At 43.7% G+C, this 21,590-nt stretch overlaps 1 protein-coding gene across 1 annotated transcript in view; it reads left to right on the forward strand.

The window, feature by feature from the left end:
- NHERF1 (NHERF family PDZ scaffold protein 1) overlaps positions 1–21,590 on the forward strand; it is an 83,039-nt gene that overhangs the window by 44,516 nt on the left and 16,933 nt on the right. Inside the window, exons 2-3 of the mRNA XM_060252329.1 lie at positions 2,574–2,735; positions 12,235–12,388. Of these exons, the coding sequence (XP_060108312.1) occupies positions 2,574–2,735; positions 12,235–12,388 (316 nt within the window). The remainder of the gene's footprint in view (positions 1–2,573; positions 2,736–12,234; positions 12,389–21,590) is intronic.

Genomic DNA, 21,590 nt, shown 5'->3' on the forward strand with positions numbered 1-21,590 from the left:
ATTATCAAAGCCAGCATGCTGAAAACCACACTACCCTGATGAGCCTAGGATGGATTTGGGTGTAGTGCTCTATGTTGCTGGGATATGCTGTTATTACTTGATTGCTGTGCAAAGAAACTCATGGCCTCTGTCACTTGTTTGGTTTCTGTATCTGCCTTAAAGGAAGTTCTGAAGGCTGGTGGGTGTGCCAGCTCCTCCTCTACCTAGAAGCTTTCAGTGTTGGCAGTGGTTATTAATGAAATATAGCAGAGGCTACCAAGAAACTCTCTCTGAGTTGTCGGGGGAACTGAACTGTTGGGTGGTGAAACTTGAGACAAGATGGCCCTGCGACTGAAGCCCTGGGGAAGAAGGAAATGCAGCCCTGTAAGAGAAGGGTGTTACAACCCAAGCTGTTGATGATATCAAAGCTTTCGACCAGCAACCTTTACCTGAGTGCTAATTACAGATGCCTTGCAATAAACAAATGTGGAGTTGATTCTATAGGTGGGATGAATGAAGGAGTGACCGATAAGTGTCGGAAAAGAAAATGAGAGATTTTTAACTTCAGATTTTTAACTCCTTGCTTGCTTTAGCGCAGGGTTAGCCAACGGTAGCTCTCCAGATGTTTTTTGCCTACAACTCCCATCAGCCCCAGCCAGCATGGCCAATGGCTGGGGCTGATGGGAGTTGTAGGCAAAAAACACTCCTGGAGAGCTACCATTGGCCACCCCCTGCTTTAGCATATCTTGATAATTTTCTTTGCTTATCCCTTGCATCATTTTGGTGTGTGATACATGGAGATGTTTTCTTAAATTTATCATTATCATTATTGGAATTCAGCTTCTAAACCACCCTTAGTTGGAACGCAGAGCAGTGTTACAACATTGGAAAAAATACATTTTAAAATTAGTTATGAAAGTTCTCAGTGTATGTTAGGGGCTGAATGGTCTAGGAAAGCTGTACATATTCCTCAGTATTATTTTTAATCTGTCCTTAGGCAATCCAAATTTGGAACTGAGAAACATGGACTATGCAATTTAAATTTGTATGGTCCTTAATTTGGACACATGTTGTTTCCATAAGAAGTCTGATTATGCTAGCCACGGGAGAAGCAATGCCACTGAAACTCTGCCTTCTTGCAACTGATCTTCCCGCTAGTTTTTATATTGAAACTGCTGTACATATGGCGCACACAACTAAAGCATATAGAAGAAGAAGAAGATATTGGATTTATATCCCGCCCTCCACTCCGAAGAGTCTCAGAGCGGCTCACAATCTCCTTTACCTTCCTCCCCCACAACAGACACCCTGTGAGGTGGGTGGGGCTGGAGAGGGCTCTCACAGCAGCTGCTCTTTCAAGGACAACCTCTGCCAGAGCTATGGCTGACCCAAGGCCATGCTAGCAGGTGCAAATGGAGGAGTGAGGAATCAAACCCAGTTCTCCCCCCACAACAGACACCCTGTGAGGTGGGTGGGACTGTAGAGGGCTCTCCCAGCAGCTGCCCTTTCAAGGACAGCTTCTGCCAGAGCTATGGCTGACCCGAGGCCACTCCAGCAGGTGCAAGTGGAGGGCTGGGGAATCAAACCCGGTTCTCCCAGATAAGAGTCCGCACACTTAACCACTACACCAAACTGGCTCTCCAGTCATAGTCATAGTTGTGACAGCCAGAAACTTGGTTGAAATGAAAACAGATTTTTCAGTTGCATTGGACATTATTTTCTGTACTTTCTCTATGGTCTGCACAGTCAGGGTGCAAAACACAAAAAAGGAAGTTTAGATGACAAAAACAAGCTGCTAGCAGGGGTTTCTGCAACGTGCAATGTGTAATACTGATTTCTTTTCGGGGGATGGACAAAGTATCAATATGTGGGGAAGTCCGTTTACGCATTCATAGGATACTACTTACCTTTGCCAGATTTCTTTGTGTATTCCGCAGACATAGAGAATTAGAGAGAGATAAATATTGCAGTTTTCACAGCTTCTGTTCTAAGTATTTTTGTGGACGTGCTCCCAGATGTGAAGGCGAGGAGACCCAGATTCATTCCATGTTGAAGTGGCTTTTGCTTCTAAATAGATGCTCACTCTCTCGCTCAAGTTCACCGTAGCTGAAATGAAACTGGTGGGAAAGATTGACTAGAAGAATGATTAAATAATGATAAACCATCTTACATAAGAACATAAGAGAAGCCATGTTGGATCAGGCCAATGGCCCATCCACTCCAACACTCTGTGTCACACAGTGGCCAAAAATTTTATACACACACACACACACTGTGGCTAATAGCCACTGATGGACCTCTGCTCCATATTTTTATCTAACCCCCTCTTGAAGGTGGCTATGCTTGTGGCCGCCACCACCTCCTGTGGCAGTGAATTCCACATGTTAATCACCCTTTGGGTGAAGAAGTACTTCCTTTTATCCGTTTTAACCTGGCTGCTCAGCAATTTCATCGAATGCCCACGAGTTCTTGTATTGTGAGAAAGGGAGAAAAGTACTACTTTCTCTACTTTCTCCGTCCCATGCATTATCTTGTAAACCTCTATCATGTCACCCTGCAGTCTTCTGAATGCTGTTTGTGATTCTCTGTTTTAGGATGAACTGCGACCTCGCCTCTGTCAGATGAAGAAAGGCCCCAATGGATACGGGTTCAACCTTCACAGTGACAAGACCAAGCCAGGCCAGTATGTCCGGGCTGTAGACCCAGACTCACCGGCTGAATCTTCAGGACTGCGTCCACAAGACCGTATTATTGAGGTACAAACTGTGGAGTGTTTCACGGGGCTGTGCAGGAAGGCGTTCAGTTGGATATTGCCCGTCCAACAAAATGCCCAGTATTCACGGATTGGACCGGCAGTATCTGATACCGCTTCTGCCTCCCTGACACAATCTCCAGTTCTGCGATTACTATCAGAATTAGGCAGAATTAGAATTAATATCTGAATTAGGTCAGGTCTTTCTGCTAAAATTGGTGGTCCTTTAAATGCCATGCAGTAGTGGGGGAGGAGGGGATGGACCCTTCCTGATAGTTTTCATTATTGGGAAGGACTCTGGAAGAATATTACAGTACTCATGATACTTAACAAAAACAATAATCATGTCTTTTCCAGTAAAGAAAATGATAATTTTGTTAGTGCATACTCGAAGCTGAGTGGGCATGTGTAATCACGTGTAGAACATGCAGTTAAAAGAGACGGCAAAGTGAAATGACTGCAGAAGCAGAGACTACTTTTGAGGCATGCAGCTCTTTATCTCATTTTGCTTAAGTTACTAGTTCAGTTGGGCTCAAAGTCAACCTGCTTTCATTTTGTACCATAAACAGTTATCACATTTCAGAAAACTGAATGATGATCAGGTAACCAAAATTTCACAGGGATTACTGACAGGGTAGGTCACTAAAATGTGACAGAGCGAAAATAAAGTAACTCAGTGACTTGCGAAAAGCTTCTCAAATGCAGCTTGTGAAGTTGAAAAAGTTGGCACTGCCAATTTTTTTTTAAAGTGCCTCCCCCCTCCTCCCCCCTTAACAGAGACATACTGCCAGTGACCTTTGCTGTGGTTGAGTCCCCATTTCCTGACTGGGGAGTAATTCTTTTCTTACACCTTTTCCAAACACCTAGACTAGCAGCCTGATGAATTATAAATTTGAGGAACCCAGTGTTTCTCAAAGATCTCAAACTCTGGTACTGGAGAATATTTCATTTCTCCGCATTCTGGGATTACACCCATTTGTTCTGTGTGCAAATGCATGGAGACTGTTTTATGCAGTAGTTATGCATATCCTTGCTGATCTGGTTTAATCTGGTTTAAAGGATTGCTTTAATCTGAAGGACCATCTCCAGGCTGTTCCCCTACTTAGGGTAGCCTGCCTAGCATCAGTCAGAGCCTGGGCCTTTTCTATCACAGAGCTTCTGCTCTGTGGAATGAGCTCCCTGAAGAGGTGTTCGGCAAGGTACTGCAAGGCTTGTTAAGGATTTTGATGGGATATGGGAGAAGGCATCTGTTGTTGTTAATAATTGTATTTATAAATTGCCCAATCTGGGTGATATCCAACATATATAAAACTACAACAACAGAATAAAACTGATTAAAATCAGTTTACAGAACATTTTAACAATCTGATGGCAATAAATAGTCCCAATTCCAGCTGCCAGGCTACATCCGCAGGCAGCAGGGAAGATAATAAAATAGGTGTAATTAGCAGAGGAGGGTGCCAGCCGTGTGGAAACTGACACTGTCCTCAACCGAAAGCCTGGTGGAACATCTCTGCCTTTCAGGGCCTGTGGAATTGCAGCATACCTTGCAGGGCCCGGATGGTATTTGGCAGAGTTCCACCAAGTTGGGGCCAAGGTGGAAAAGGTATTAGGGATGGGGAAGGTATTTGGGAAAGGTATTGGAGTGGGAAAGGTATTTGGGGAAAGTATTAGGGGTGGGAAAGGTATTTGTGCTTAAGTTACCTTACCAAACCTTTAATGGCATAATAGATTCAGATAAAAATACACAGAATATAAAAATTTAAACATTGGAGATAAAATCAAAATAAAACCGAGCTTACAGATGCATTCAAACATGGTCAGAATTAAATTTAAGGATGTCAGCCAGAAATTTTGCCACAGCCTCACTAACCACCCCCTCAGTATCACTCAAATAATAACAGGGTGGCAGAATAGACAAATCTGGAGAAAGAAAGCTTGCCAAATAAATCTTTAAGGAGGTTATGGTAAAAAGAACAATCAAGCAATATATGCTGGATTGAGTCAGGGGTATTCGCTCCACAGGAACAAAGTCTGTCGGCTAAAGGGACTGGCTGATATCTCCCTTGTAAAACTTTGGAGGGAAACGCGTTTAGTCTAGCCAACGTAAATGCCCTGCGATGACTTGGAGTGGTTAGGCCTGATAGATAATTGGGCATTTTGCCACAAAATTGTGCTTAATTTAATTTGGTTTTAATCTGCATTAGGTAAGATTATCAGTAAATTTCCTTGAGGCCAGAGGAAAGATGGGGTACAAATTTCCCACAAGTGAAATAAATTTCTGTTGCCATGCCCCCCTCCCCGTTCTCACATCCATGTGGCAACAAGATCCACTTAGTTGCTGTAGCATCTACTTGAAGACCAGAACTGTTCATCTTCCATCTTCTTGTGTAGTCCTGCATTGGGAATGCGCCTGCGCAGGCCAGCCGCGGACATTTTCTTTTTATCTTCAAAACTCTGAAGCTCCATCCCTTTTGGAGCAGACACATGTGCAGGATTCCTGCCAACATGTCATGCATTCTGATGGCAGGCACCCCCTTCCCTCATTTTCTTTTTCACTGCCCCGAGGATACGAAGCTTTCTAGCATGCTCCGTTGATGTTCATCATCGTGGATAAAATTTTTCTCCAAAGAATTGGGGTTTTTATGCCTGCAGAAGTCTTATCTTGTGGGAGGCAAGATCCATTGTAAAGCAGGCTCTCTCTGTCGTGCTTGTGATCCCTCATCATGACATCCAATGAACTTTTTAAGAAATGTTCTAAATGTAGAACAAAAGTGACACACAGCGACGAGCATGAGCTATGTCTCCTGTGCTCAGGAGAGGCCCTCGATGTTGGAGCTTGTTCAGCTTGCCAGCTTGGTTGGATAGAGCCTCTAGGTAGAAAGAAGTTCTGTGGGAGAGAAGGGTTTGTCCTCTTCGGCTCCATCAAGAGTGGTTCCAAGTTCGGGTCGGACTGTCTCAGGTCTGCTTCCTCTGGCCCCGACTACTGAACCCTGTTCTGGGCCCCCATCGTTCAGGTCAGTTCCTGCAAATCCAACTATCAGGACGGCTCCAATCCCTTCAAAAAGGCCTGCTTTGGTCAACCTGAAGGCAGAATCTAAATGTCCACATTCACCTTCTCCAGGATCTTCAATTGAGATCTGATCGCGTTAGGAACCTTCTGAAGAAGAAGAAGAAGAAGAATTGCAGATTTATACCCGGCCTTTCTCTCTGAATCAGAGATTCAGAGCAGCTTACAATCGCCTTTAACTTCTCCCCCCACAACAGACACCCTGTGAGGTGGGTGGGGCTGAGAGGGCTCTCACAGTGGCTGCCCTCTCAAGGATAACCTCTGCGATAGCTGTGGGTCACCCAAGGCCATTCCAGCAGGTGCAAGTGGAGGAGTGGGGAATCAAACCCAGTTCTCTCAGATAAGAGTCTGCGCACTTAACCACTACACCAAACTGGCTTCCTGTGAAGAAGCATAAGAAATCAAAGCACAAGGAGAAGACTGAGATTGTACCTAAGTCAGCATGTGTCAAGTCTTCTAAGGGTCTAGAGTCCAACCAGAACATCATCCTGGTTCCCCTGCATACCCCATCACCTTGTCTAGCCTCCTTTGCCAGTTCCTTTTTGGTTGCAGATGATGACCAATGTAGCATAACTGTGGGACAGCTGGGGCAATTGGAAGCAGATCCTTCTTTATCTTGGCAACCGGTGGGCCCTCCTCAGCATTCTTGTTGTATGTTGTCATCCTATGTAAATAGATGGGCTGGAGGAGGTGACCCAAATACAACAGGATACATGGAGACCTGCTCCATGCTGGTTCTGTTCCAATCACTGTACCATGACAAGAGGTCTCTGCAACATCCCATAGTACCAAGTGTGTCTCAGACGCATCACTTGACAATACTGTTGGCAATCTAACTCCAGTATCTCCTAGTGAAGACCTCCTTCCCTATGGAGAACAGATATTGATATTAATGTCTCCCAACAACTATCCGAAGGACAGAATTTTGAGTTGGCTCTAATCAAATGCTCCAGGGATAGTTGCTTTCAGATCTTAGAGGGCCTAGCTGAACTCACAATTCCAGTCTGGCAGAAACCTCCATCCCAGCTACACCTTGCAAGATCGAGAATTTGTGGGTTTCTGTCTACACCCCCACCGTGACCCAGCCAGCATTCATCCCGAGTGAACAGGGAAAGCTGCCATATGGTCACTATGAGGAGGAAGTTTTGCTTTAATTTCCAAGTTACAGATTATCCGTTATGGGAGGCTACCAACTTTTCCTCTAGGAGAGTCTTTCGCAGTACTTAGCAAAAGTACCTGAATCCAAGCCCCTGGCTAAACTTATGAATCCAAGTACCTGATGAATCCAAGCCCCCTAAACTAAACTTCAGTCCAAGGTAATTAAACTCTCGAAACAGGAGATTAATGTCAGCAGGTACACTGCAGATGTGTTGGCCGGATCTGAGGCCTCTGCCATAGTTCTCCAGAGACACTCGTGGCTACGCAACACCATTCTACCTCTAGAGACTCGCCATAAAGTTGAGATCTCCCCTTTGAGGGATCAGCTCTTTTTTCACAGTCCACTGGTGAGTTCCTCTCCACTATGAAGAAGAACTGCCAGGCAACCGGATCATTGAACATGTTCTCCTCAGCTCCGACCCAGAGACAGTGTTTCTCCCAAAGGAAACATGGCTTTACTACCCCCTTCTACAGGAGCCAGAGACAGCATCACCAGGCATTGTGTATCCCAATTGCCCCTCTTTTCAAAAAGAAAGGGGACCAAGACCAACAGCCGGTGAAGTTCTGATCATCTGCCCCATTAATTGCTGGCATTTTCCGTTTCAAGGATAGTCTGGCACACTTTGCAGAGGCTTGGCTCCAGATTAGCTTGGATAGTTGAGTTTTGTCTGTAGTTCAATAAGGTTATAGGCAGTGTTCCCCCTGAAATGAGTTTGTGCGAGCTAGCTCAGAGTTTTTTTTTATCCATCTCACATATTTTTATCTTCACTCAGAAAAATGGCCCCAGAGCAAACTGATGTATGCAGCTGCTCACAACTTTAAGGCCAGTAGCTCACAAAGTAGAATTTTTTGCTCACAAGACTCCACAGCTTGGAGTATTGGTTACAGGTTAGAATTATCTCAACCCCCTTGCCACCTAGCTTTGACCATGGTGGATAGCCCCTACTCAGAACTTCAACTAGGGCAGGGGTGGCCAAACTTGCTTAATGTAAGAGCCACACAGAATAAATGTCCAATGTTTGAGAGCCACAAGACATGAATATGGCTGGACTTGCTCCGGCCTGCCAGCTCTCGAGACGCCAACCAAACAAGAATAAAAACTGCCTTGAGCTGCTGGCACAACATCTTATTTGTTTTTTTCAGTTTTAACTGATCTTTGATGATGATAAACTGAACTACTAGATAAACTAGAACTGTTCGTTTCCTGATTTTTTTTTCTTAAAAGTAGGGTTGCCAAGTCCAATTCAATAAATATCTGGGGACTTTGGGGGTCGAGCTAGGAGACTTTGGGGGTGGAGCCAGGAACAAGAATGTGATAAGCATAATTGAACTCCAAGGGAGTTCTGGCCATCACATTTAAAGGGACAACACAACTTTTTAAATGTCTTCCTTCCATAGGAAATAATGAAGGATAGGGGCACCTTCTTTTGGGGCTCATAGAATTGGACCCCCTGGTCCAATCATTTTGAAACTTGGGGGGTACTTTGGGGAGAGGCCCTAAATACTATACTGAAAATTTGGTGCCCCTACCTCAAAAAACAGCTCCCCCAGAGCCCCTGAAACCTCCAGATCAATTCCCCATTATACCCTATGAGAATCGATCTCCACATAGGGAATAATGAAGTGCTCAGCAGACGTTTCCCTCTCCCCCCCACCCCATTTTCTGGTGACTCTGAAGCGAGGGATTGGCCTCTCTACTCACAAGTTGCTGCCGACTTCTTCAAAGTAACACAGACACACCATCCCAAGAGGAAGCCTTTCAATCGGAGACTGAAACCTCCGGAGGTGGAAAATCACATGGTTGCTTTGGGGGCGGGGTTATAGAAGGAACTAAAGCATTTTGCAAAGACAAAGCACTATTTGTTACTGGGGCCCTAAGAAGAGCAAAGCTGCCTCTCAGCCCAGTCCTTGAGAGAGCCAGTTTGGTGTAGTGGTTAAGTGTGCGGACTCTTATCTGGGAGAACCGGGTTTGATTCCTCCACTTGCAGCTGCTGGAATGGCCTTGGGTTAGCCATAGCTATAGCAGGAGTTGTCCTCGAAAGGGCAGCTGCTGTGAGAGCCCTCTCAGCCCCACCCACCTCGCAGGATGTCTGTTGTGCGGGGAGAAGATATAGGAGATTGTAAACCGCTCTGAGTCTCTGATTCAGAGAGAAGGGTGGGGTATAAATCTGCAGTCATCTTCTTTTTCTTGTCCAGATGGATGGAGGTGGCCATCCATTTCTGCTACATGGCATCCGGGGAGCCATGTCCATTTGACATGAAAGTACACTCCACCCAAGCAAAGGGGTTGTCTGCTATCTTTCATCAGTGAGTTCCCCTTCCGGATGTCTGCAAGGCAGCAGTCTGATCAACAAAAGACACATTTGTAAAACATTACAATTTAAGTCTTCAGGCAAGGAAAGAAGCAGATGTTAGCAAGGCTATTCTACAAGCTCTATTCTAGCGAGAGGCGAATAGCAAATGGTATCATTGTGGAAATGTCTTCTGGATGAGAAGACAGAAGATGAAAACAAGAGTTGCACTTAACCTGTAACGGTTGTTCATCAACATCTTCTGTGCAGACATACATTCCCTCCCTCTTGCCCTGCCTTGACCTTTCACAGGGCCTATTATGCCATGAAAGAGGGCTTGCAGCGGCTTAGTGAGAACTGAGGGAAAGGGGCTCTGAAAGTGGCAGGGTGCTCCATCTTTGGAGTTTTTAAGCTAGAAAGAAAATGTCTGCGGCTGGCCTGCTCAGGCACAGTCCCAGTGTGTGTCTGCAAAGAAGATGTCAATGAACAACAGTGAAGTGCAACTCTGTTTTCCTTCTCAAGCTGCAGCTTGTTTAGCTGCCTCTGTGAGTGGATCCTTCTGAATACTGCTGCTTATTATTATCATTATCATCATCATCACCATCATTACTATTATCATTAATTTTACAGAGTAGTAAACAGACTGGTACTAAAAGGCTTAAACTGGGGGGGGGGGGGGCAAATGCATTAGTTGTCCTGGCACCAGTTACAGCCAGATCTTTCATGCTAAGACTGTTCAAGGATTATCAGCAAGGCCAGCAAAACCTCATTAAAATCAGATTTTCCTGAAGCGATTAGCACAGAATTGCACAAGCCAAGCTGCCAGGTGTGCATGGGCAGATATGTGCACAGTCTAGATTACCGGCCGGCACCCAGCACGTGATGTTGTGTACAAACTGTCTGAGAAGCTACCAAGCAAGATCAGATGCACGGATTTAAAGTGCTAGAAGAAATTTCCCCTGTGTCTTATTTGCTGTGGGAGATCTTTCCCTGCCTTACCACTCGTGAGCCTGTTGACTAACTATGCTGAAGCATAATCTGGGAACAGCCACTGGCTATTAATGACCATTTGGTTATCCCTACTTATTGCCATTGGGCTTGACCGGAGGTGTCAAACATGCAGCCCAGGGGCCAAATCAGGCCCCCAGAGGGCTCCTGTCAGCCCCCCAAGCAACTGGCTGTCATCTGCTTCCTTCTCCCTCTCTCTTGCTTCCTTCTGCATCTCAACTTGCTTTGCAAGGCTTGCTCAATCGCACAGAAGCTACAGAGCAAAACCTCAGTTTTCTCTTTTGACTGAGGCTCCTCCCCCTCCTGGACCCCTGGGGAGGGAGGGAAAGAGTCAGAGTTTCCTTTGCCCAGTTCCCTGGATCCCATGGGAGAAATACAAAGAAAGCACCTTTAAGACCAGCAAGCACTAATGTTTTAAGCATGTTTTATTTTAAGTTTTAAAAAAAAAATCTTTAGTCATGTTGTCTGCGTCCCTTAAAAAGTTTATATCTCTGCTGCCTAATCTTAAATAGGTACACACACGGCCCGGCCCAACAAGGTCTCATTTATGCCAGATCTGGCCCTCGTAAGCAATGAGTTTTTGACACCCTTGGGCTCGACTAGCTGGCAATAAACCTGTTGGAAAAGATTTCAGCACCAGTCACCTGAATTCTACAATCATCTCGGCAATCATAGAACCCACACAACCTGCGCGGCCATGTTTATTAGTCCAGTACTCTGCCTTGAAGCTCGCTATGTCTAAGGCTAACCTCTTCGCAGGCTCACTGTGAGGATATAATAGGGAGGCAAAGCACTTCGAGAAAGAGCAGAATCAAACCCCAACAAACAATCATTTTTAAAGAGTTAAAGCTTTTTTTTTAAGAGTGTAAATTATACATTAAACAAACAGCAAAAAGGTTACAGTTACATTCTGTTGTAAATATGCTAATATGCAAATATGAATATTCTATTACTGGTAATTATTATGTGATATTTGTTTTCATTACAACAATATCGATAAGCTATCCTAGTGGTTCAGTTAAACAGAAATGTATCTTGGTTCTTAAAATTCTTGAAAGGAGATGTTTGAGAAGAGGTTCTTAATATATAAGAAAAAGCATCTACCCATGCTGACCGCTTACTCATTACACTCTGCAATTTGGGGTTTCCTTCAGAACATGCGACTCAATTTGTGTTTTTTATCTAACATAAAATAATGCCAAGTTTTTAATTGCCACTAATGCACTGGAGGGACATTGTGGTCTTTCCAATTTGTTGCTAATACACTTTTTGCCGCAGTTAATAGTACTGAGATGAGATCTCTGGTATCTCTAGGGATCGAAGATTTTTCTCATAAATTTAACAGTATAAGTTTTGGGTCTACAGGAATAGTGTATCCGGTTATTAGCTTAACTTGTAATAAGACTAGCAGTCCTCTATGTTCTCGCAGTGACATAAGAAAACTAGTGCAGAAATAAACTAGTGTAGAAATAGTAATAATGTGATAAAATTCTAGGTATGACTGTGCACTGCTAGACAATGGAAGGAAATTAGTCATAAACATGGATGTATTCCAGGCTGCTTATCATAATGTGAAGGGACAACCAGATTACTGTAACCACCCCAAGTTATTGGTGACAAGGGATCCTGAGAGTTATGGTGCCTAATTTTTTTTTTAAGTGAGGACAGCATAATAATTACAATGAAAGAGTGGCAGTCGCAGCATGATTTGAATGACTGCTTACTCATCCTAAAGTGGCAGCTTCTCTTGGAAACTGCCGGAGTCTCTCTTTTTCAAAGATTTCAGGTTTTCACGGCTGGCATCCTCATTAGGGTTTGTAGAATCTTTCGGGCTCAAGTGCCGTGTTCTACTGGAGAAAGTTTTCCTTCCAGACGTTTCGTTCTCAGCTGCGGAGAACATCCTCAGTGGCTGCGGAGAACATCCTCAGAACATCTCTCTTTTTCTGTGGTCTCAAAGTATGTTGTTGTCTTGGCAGGTGAATGGGGTGTCTATGGAAGGCAAGCAGCACTCTGATGTAGTTGCAGCCATAAAAGCCGGTGGAGATGAGACACAGCTGTTGGTGGTGGACAGCTTAACGGATGAATTTTTTAAGAAGTGCAAAGTCCTTCCCTCAGAGGAACATCTGACAGGTGAGGAAGCCTTGGTTGCAGGAGTGTGGCAGTATTAATTGTATGGAACATAATGAAATTCATTTCCAGTTGCTGGAAGGTTTGTTGTGGTAAGATACTGTGAAAATGAGACTGGCTTGAAGGCTAATATTCAAGATAGTATTGTTTATTTTATTATTTATTTATTTTATTTTTAATTTGTACCCTGCCCTATCCCACAAGTGGGCTCAGGGTGGCTTACATGAAGAACACATCAACACAGTAAAAACAATAAACATAAGAATATAAGAGAAGCAATGTTGGGTCAGGCCAATGGCCCATCCAGTCCAAAACTCTGTCACACAGTGGCCAAAAAAATTCACACACACACACTGTGGCTAATAGCCACTGATGGACCTCTGCTCCATATGCTTATCCATTCCCCTCTTGAAGCTGTCTATGCTTGTAGCCGCCACCACCTCCTGTGGCAGAGAATTCCACATGTTAATCATCCTTTGGGTGAAAAAGTACTTCCTTTTATCCGTTTTAACCTGACTGCTCAGCAATTTCATTGAATGCCCACGAGTTCTTGTATTGTGAGAAAGGGAGAAAAGTACTTCTTTCTCTACTTTCTCAATCCCATGAATTATCTTGTAAACCTCTACCATGTCACCCCGCAGTAGACGTTTCTCCAAGCTAAAGAGCCCCAAGCGTTTTAACCTTTCTTCATAGGGAAAGTGTTCCAGCCCTTTAATCATTCTAGTTGCCCTTTTCTGCACTTTTTCCAATGCTGCTATATCCTTTTTGAGGTGCGGTGACCAGAATTGCACACAGTATTCCAAATGAGACCACACCATCGATTTATACAGGGGCATTATGAGACTGGCTGATTTGTTTTCAATTCCCTTCCTAATAATTCCCAGCATGGGGTTGGCCTTTTTTATTGCAATCGCACACTATCTTGACATTTTCAGTGAGTTACCTACCACACCCCAATATCTCTATCTTGGTCAGTCTCTGCCAGTTCACACCCCATCAACTTGTATTTGTAGCTGGGATTCTTGGCCCCAATGTGCATTACTTTGCACTTGGCCACACTGAACCTCATCTGCCACGTTGACGCCCACTCACCCAGCCTCAACAGATCCCTTTGGAGTGCCTCACAATCCTCTCTGGTTCTCACCGCCCTGAACAATTTAGTGTCATCTGCAAACTTGGCCACTTCACTGCTCACTCCCAACTCCAAATCATTTATGAACAAGTTAAAGAGCATGGGACCCAGTACTGAGTCCTGCAGCACCCCACTGCTTACCGTCCTCCACTGTGAAGACTGCCCATTCACTCTCTGCTTCCTATTAATCTATTCTTATTAATCTTCCTCACTCTCTGCTTCCTATTAATTAGCCAGTTTTTGATCCACAAGAGGACCTTTCCTTTTACTCCATGACTCTTGAGTTTTCTAAGCAACCTTTGATGATGAACTTTATCAAAAGCTTTCTGGAAGTCAAGGTAAACAACATCTATTGGGTTTCCTTTGTCCACATGTTTGTTCACCCCCTCAAAGAACTGTAACAGGTTAGTGAGGCAAGATCTTCCCTTACAGAACCTATGCTGAGTCTTCCTCAATAACTTGTGTTCATCAATGTGCCTACTCTTTCTGTCCTTGATAATGGTTTCTACCAACTTTCCTGGTATTGAAATCAGACTGACTGGCCTGTAATTTCCCGGATCTCCTCTGGAACCCTTTTTAAAGATGGTGACATTTGCTACATTCCAGTCCTCAGAAACAGAGGCAGATATCAATGAAAGATTACATATTTTTGTCAGAAGATCCACAAGTTCAACTTTGAGTTCTTTCAGAACTCTTGGATGTATGCCATCCGGACCTGGTGACTTTAGTTTTTAATTTGTCTATCAGTTGTAGGACCTCCTCTCTTGTCACCTCAATCTGACTCGGGTCTTTCAACACCCCTTCCAAAATTAGTGGTTCTGGAGTGGGCAAACACTTCTCATCTTCCACAGTGAAGACAGAGGCAAAAAATGCATTCAGCTTCTCAGCCATTTCCCTATCCTCCTTCAGTAATCCTTTTACCCCTTGGACATCCAAGGGCCCCACTGCCTCCCTGGCTGGTTTCCTGCTTCTAATATATTTGAAGACATTTTTATTGTTGGTCTTTATGTTTTTTGCAATATGCTCCTCATAGTCCCTTTTTGCCTGCCTGATCACAGTCTTGCATTTGATTTGCCACAGCCTGTGTTCCCTTTTATTAATCTCACTTGGACTAGCTTTCCACCGCTTAAAGGAGTCATTCTTACTTTTTACAGCTTCCATTACTTTGTTAACCATGCAGGCCTTTTCTTATACCTGTTTGTGCCTTTCCTAACTTCTGGTATATATTTTATCTGAGCTTCTAGGATTGTAGTTTTAAATAGCCTCCAAGCTTCCCCAAAGGTTTTGACTGTATTTACCTTTCCTTTCAGTTTCCTTTTCACATGCCTCCTCATCTCAGAGAATTTACCCCTTTTAAAGTTAAACGTGGTTGTGCTGGTTTTTGGGGGCAACTCTCTATTTATAGAAATGGTGAAATCTTTTTTTTTATTTATATGTATATTTTATTATTATTGTTAATTATCCATTTCTCTACACACTTTCTCATATCCATTTTACATGTTCCCCCCCATCCCACCCCCCTTAGTCTATACATCTTCTTCTTCCAGCCAGGGACAAAGGACTTGGAGCTTCCACTGAATATCCACTTTCTTTTCTTCCTTCACCCATTTCATGTAGATCCGCCACTTTTCCTTAATTCTTGTTCTTCTTTCCTTCCATGAGCCTTCTTGAGTCATTATAGCAGCTATATCTGACTGAACAAAATCAAAGAGATAATTATGCCAAGTTCTTTCCTTCCATTTACTTTTATCCTTCCATCCTACCGCTATTACCGCTTTACCCGCTGATATCATTGCTTTTAGTAAATCTTGATTATTCTTCCCTATTATCTCATTCCCTAATATACTCATCTGCATCAATTCAAAGTTAATTCTCGGTTCTACCTGAAAGAATTTCTTTATCATTCCCACTACCATTTCCCATAATTTATTGGTCTCAGGGCACTCCCACCACATGTGGGTGTACCATCCCTTCTCTTTCTTACAATGCCAACACTTAGGGCTCAACCCAGGAAACATTAGCTAAAGTAGCCGGAGTTCTATACCATTTAGCAAAAAATTTCAGTTCCATTTCTCTAACCTTGTGAATTTTAACTTTTTTTAAACCTTCCATTAACTTCTCCACTGTTCGTTTCATTATTTGGCCTTCTGAACTCCATATCCGTTGAAGGTAGCTTATTGCTCCTTCGTTGTCTGAATTCATACTCCTGTATAGAATGCTTACTATTCCTTTTTTTGTTTTACCCATTAATTTATAAATCCTCTCCATAGGTTCTTCTTCATTTATATTACTTTTCTCCACTTCCTTTTTAACTTTAATATACAATCCTGCGGCTTTAAGCCAATATTGTACTCCTACCGCTTCTTGTAAATCCTGTAATGGTTTTAATTATCTAATATTAACAAGTCTTCTACCCTTCTGTATCTTTTAAGGTTAAGTAGTTCGCTCCACCTATGCTCCCTATCTCCATAGAAATGGTGAAATCAATAACTTTATGGTCACGGCTCCCAAGTGGTGCGATCACTTTTACATCTTTCACCAAGTCTTGGGCATTACTTGGGACCAAATCCAGGATCACCCCACCCCTGGTAGGTTCTGAGACCATCTGCTCCATAGCACAATACATAAAACAATACATTTCTGGGTTAATGTATATTCTCCAGGTAATCATTCAGTATACATTGTTGCATTCATGAATTGAAATATTTGAAGTACCTGCCAGTCTAGTTCAGATGCAATTCTGGCTTCTTGGAAATCTTGATTTGCAGACTGGGAGCTGGCCTTTAGAATGCCTACTCCTGCTATTCCCCTTCTCCGCATGTTAACCAAAGTTCTCATGTGAATGAAACCATGGGGTAAATTATGGTTATGAGAGAATTTGGTTAGTGTAGAGGTACATGTAAACTTTAATCCATGATGAATAAGGCAGGTAGGGAGGGCAGCATGCCCTAGAGGGTGGCTCCTGATTGGCAGACCAGAGTTTTCAGGGAGTCAGCGCCGGGTCTGTTCCAGATAAGGGGATCCCCTCGTTTGGAGGCCCTCCCCCTGCTTCTGGGTCATCAGAAAGTGGGGAGGGGGGAGAGAAATGTCTGCTTGGCACTCAATTATTCCCTGTGGAGACTTATTCCCAGAGGGTATAATGGAGAATTGATCCACAGGTATCTGGGGCTCTGGGGGGGGCTGTTTTTTAGGTAGAGGCATCGAATTTTCAGCATAGCATCTGATGCCTCTCTTCAAAAGACCCTTCGAGTTTCAAAAAGGTTGCACCAGGGGGCCCAGTTCTATGAGCCCCCCAAAAAGATGCCCCTAACCTTTATTATTTCCAGTGGAGGGAGGGCATTTAAAAGATGTGCAGTCCCTTTCAATGTGATGGCCAGAACTCCCTTTGGAGTTCAATTATGTTTGTCACAACCGTGCTCCCAGCTCCACACCGAAAGTCTCCTGGCTCAACCCCCAAAGTCCCCAGATATTTCTTGAACTGGACTTGGCAACCCTAGTTCCAGACCATAAATATGCATCTAGAATAGGTGGAAGGTGATTTTCTTTTCTTCCTATTTTGGATCTTCAAGAGAACTAGCGAGGAAATGAGTTTATCAGCCTGTATAACCAATTTATTTGTTGTTGAATAGTAGTAGCTGCTCTTTAGGACAGAAGAGTTGACATTCCTATTGTATACCCTACTTAAAAGTGGCTGGAGGGCGTATTAACCTAGTTCACTAGCAAGCTAGTAATATAGCATTAACTTGTAGTAAAAGTAGTCTGCAAACAATGGCCGTTTTCCCACTCACGTTTTACTGGCGCCACGACCATCCTGACACCGGCGAATCTGCCTGGATTTCGCAACAGAAGCGCCGGCGCTCCCAGAAGCGCCGGCGCTTTCCGTCGCTAAGCCAGCGCAAACGTTTTCCTGCATCTTTGCGATTTCCGTTTGCGCTGGCTTAGCGACGGAAGTAGCCGGCGCTTCTGGGAGCGCCGGAGCTTCTGATGCGAAATCCAGGCAGATTCGCCGGCGTCAGGATGGTCGTGGCGCCAGTAAAACGTGAGTGGGAAAACGGCCAATGTCATTTACTATTTATTAGGATGCATCGGCTACAAGAATTTCAGAGGTGACCTTGGGCCTGCTCTCCATAAAGCACTTGCAGGGGAGAAGCCAGGGGATCCTTATTACATAGAAATGTACATCACATATGTAGTCAGTGGTCCTTCTGAGCAACATCTGTGTAGGAAAATAATTGTGAGCGTGTTTAGTTTCCACCCAATGGCCATAACAAGGGACATTCTTGTCATACCTGTGCTGTGAGTGATCATATGGTTAATACAGACTTTGACCTTTGCATCATTTAGACAGTAGATTTTTATAAGCGACTTCATTTATACCTCTTCTCAGTGGGAATCCAAAGCAGCTTACATCATTCTCCTTTCCTCCATTATACCGTAACAATCACCTTGTGAGGTAGACCCATCCCCCTTCAGAGGCTTAGAGGAGGCATGGTAGAACTGCGTTTCATCTCCAGATCAAATTTCTAAGCCGCTAACCTGAGTCTCTCTGTGTGTGGTTAGTGACTCCCAGGCTCTTGTTCCTCACTATTTCCTAATTTGACAGGCAGGGCCTGGCATCCACCGTTCATTAGCCTTGCAAATACCGACATGCAAATACGATCTCCCCTTGTAGGCTGAAAAGGCAGAATACGTTGCACCTGCTTTGCACCTTTCCAGTTCTAGCTTTGGTTTCTCATCTTGCCCACTGTCTTTGGGTGAAAGTTTGCGCTTAAATCTCATCAGCTATTTCTTAGCTCTCCCACTTCTCAGCATCTCAGCATTTGAACTGCCTTCAATTTGTTGCACTTAACCCCTCTTAGAGCAAATGTCTTAGGGTCTCATTGCACAAGATGTGAAACAAGCACAACTCACATTTCACAACTGCCTGGGACTCCCCTTCAGATAATGTGTGTGCAGGGGTGGTTGGGTTGTGAATCAGCTGTGAAGCACTGTGTAGCAGGACAGTCTTCCCTCCTTTCTGTCCTGCAGAGATACTTTCTCTCTTGCTGCCAGTTCCAAGTGTCTGCCCAGGGGAAGATCGAAGCCCCTCCTGCTGCTGCACCATGCTCCACAGCTGATTCCCCCCCCACACACACACACACTGTTTTTGCATGTGAGTCCTGATCAGACAGCAAATGCAAGCTGGCTTAATTCACATTCACCTTAGGGACCGCCTCTCTCCACACGTTCCCCAGAGAGCACTAAGATCTAGCTCCCAAAGCCTTTTAAGGATCCCTGGACCAAAGGAGGCCAAACTGAAAGTAAGGAGGGAGCAGGCCTTCTCTATAATGGCCCCCCACTGGTGGAATCAACTACCGGAGGAAGTGCGAGCCCTGCGGGACTTTAATCGGTTCTGCGGGGCTTGCAAAACCACCCTCTTTCTGCAAGCTTATAAGGAGCCCTGAAAGCGATATCTAGCCATCGGAACACATCTATTGAATATAGCATCTTAATTTATTGTAGTTTTAAATTTTTATGTATCTGTTTTTAAATGTATTTATTAACTGTATTTTAAAATTGTTTTATGTAAAATCATGGTGCATGCCATGTCCTGTTAGCCGCCCTGAGCCTGCTTCGGCAGGGAGGGCGGGATACAAATAAAATTTATTATTATTATTCAGTGTCTTATGTAAGGAGACTCTCAGACTACCAAAAAGACTTGGAGCAGCTTTTTTCATGTGTCTAAAGAATGCATCTGCTAAGATTAATGCTAGTTGCATCGTAGCGCAAAGTGTGTTGGGTTTTGACTCACTTTTTGAAAAGCTTGCACCTAATTTGTCTCATAAGCCAATCCTAAACAGAGTCTTTTAAGCCCATGAAATTTAAAGGGTGTAACTCTTAGGACTGCATTGTTACTTTGATTTTTCCATTTGTTTGCAATGGGGAATGGATTTCCAGCTGCTCTGCTTCTTATCTAATTATGACACCATTTTCAGGGATTGTATGACCCTCTGACCCTTCCTTCCAGCAAAGGGTGGTAATTTCTCTTGTAGAAACTGGTCCATGGTGAGTTTTACCTGCTTTCCAGGATCCTCAGCCGTGTAAAATTTTAGAGAAAGTCAGAGCTTGCAGGCATGGAGAGTGAAAATGTTTCTCCTGCTTTGCATTGCTGTACTTGATTATTTCAGCACCGTTCTCCCAGTTCACATCAGATACTGGGATTAGTCAGGCTGGGCAAAAAACAGTGGAGTCAGAGTTCAGTGAGGTAACACTGGGAGGAGCAGGCGTACATTTAAAAATAAGCTGTCACTGCCTTTTTTGAAATATAAATGGGTGGACGTGCAGAAATCGATGAGGATCGCTCCATTTGGCATTGAACTACAAGTTACCTTGCCCTTCCCAGCTAATATGTGCCATATTCCTTATGCAATTACCCCTTCTATGGCTGCTTTAAAAATAAAATTAAATAGGTAGAGAGCACTTTGTCCTCACCATCGATCTCTTGTGTCTAGTTTGTGCCCAGTCATTTCATATTTGCTGTTGGGTGTGTGTGTGTGGGGGGGTGCTATTTGCCTTTATTCCCCCCCACCTAATCTGCGTCATTGTACCCTGCCTACTTTCTAGACTCTACAACCAAAACTCTTCTCTTGCCCACTGAAAATGTGATCTCTTTATCAGTGAGGTGAAAGAATGTAACCTCTGCTCAAAACTTACCCCCCCCCTTCACTAGTCTTCAGCACTACCTGCATTCCAGAGGGTACAAACAGAATGTTTGCTTGGCATGCAGAAAGTGGAAAAAGTGGAAATGTTGTGGACAGAAATGTGAACTGAGGTAATCTTCAGCACCATCTACAGATTTCTGTGTTGGGAAGATGCCTTGGTGTCACTCACTCTTGAGAGCCAGTTGGTGTAGTGGTTAAGTGTGTGGACTCCTATCTGGGAGAACCGGGTTTGATTCACTCCTCTTACACCTGCTGGAATGGCCTTGGGTCAGCCATAGCTCTAGCAGAGTTGTCCTGAAAGGGCAGCTACTGTGAGAGCCCTCTCTAGCCCCACCCACCTCACAGGTGTCTGTTGTGGGGAGGAAGGGAAAGGAGATTGTGAGCTGCTCTGGACTCTTCGGAGTGGAGGGCGGATATAAATCCAATATCTTCTTCATCTCTTCTTGAGTCCTCACTGTTTTTCTGCCCTTACCTCCTACACTGTGAAAACACGGTAAGGTGCCAGGAAAACTCTTGCTGTGTTTTTAACAACCAGAGTTGGTTATTCAAAGGAGAGTCTACTGTATATGTGGGCATGTACAAAGATGGAAAAATACTGGAAATAAATACATGCAGAAATGCAGAAAATCTGAAAATTCTGAAAATTAAATACATGATGAAAGTTGAAAACTAGTTATTGGCCATTCTACCTGGAATAGTGAACAAAATTTGCATGAGATGTTCAGCTATATGATAACACTGGCCAGACTTATACTAGCAACAAAATGAAAAGCAAGAATGCCCAAATTGCGAGAACCAGAAAGATAGATTAGATGAATATACAGCAGCGGCAAAGCTAACAAACTTTATAAATAGAAGACCAATAAAAGAATTTCTGAAAAAAACTTATTATTCATATTTTATGTCATAAGGAGAAAATATATAACTCATTGAAGATGCTATATATAATTAACATTCTGAAATTCTGAGACCCTTTTTGGAGAGAAGATATTACATGTGGATCTGAGCCTCAAACTCCACTGACACAACATGTGAATGCGTGTTCAGTTCAGTAACGATTACAGTATTAATTCTTTTTGATGCTAATCCTCTATTTAAACAGAGAACTTTCTGTGTATAACAAAATAGGAGTCAGTTGCACCTTTAAGACCAACGTAGTTTTATTCAGAACGTAAGCTTTCATGTGCATGCACGCTTCTTCAGACAAGGAATGAGGTACAGTAAGCATAGCTGGTGGGGTTTGGAATGCCAAGTGGTACAAAGTTAAAACCAATTGCAGAATAGTAAAATTAACAAATTCAGAAAACCTTTGATCTGGGTTGCGTTAGCGTGGGAAACCATAAAACAGTAACATGTCAGAATGTGGGAATGC

This window comes from Heteronotia binoei, chromosome 13 (assembly GCF_032191835.1).
Source record: "Heteronotia binoei isolate CCM8104 ecotype False Entrance Well chromosome 13, APGP_CSIRO_Hbin_v1, whole genome shotgun sequence".
NCBI classification, from domain to species: Eukaryota; Metazoa; Chordata; class Lepidosauria; order Squamata; family Gekkonidae; genus Heteronotia; species Heteronotia binoei.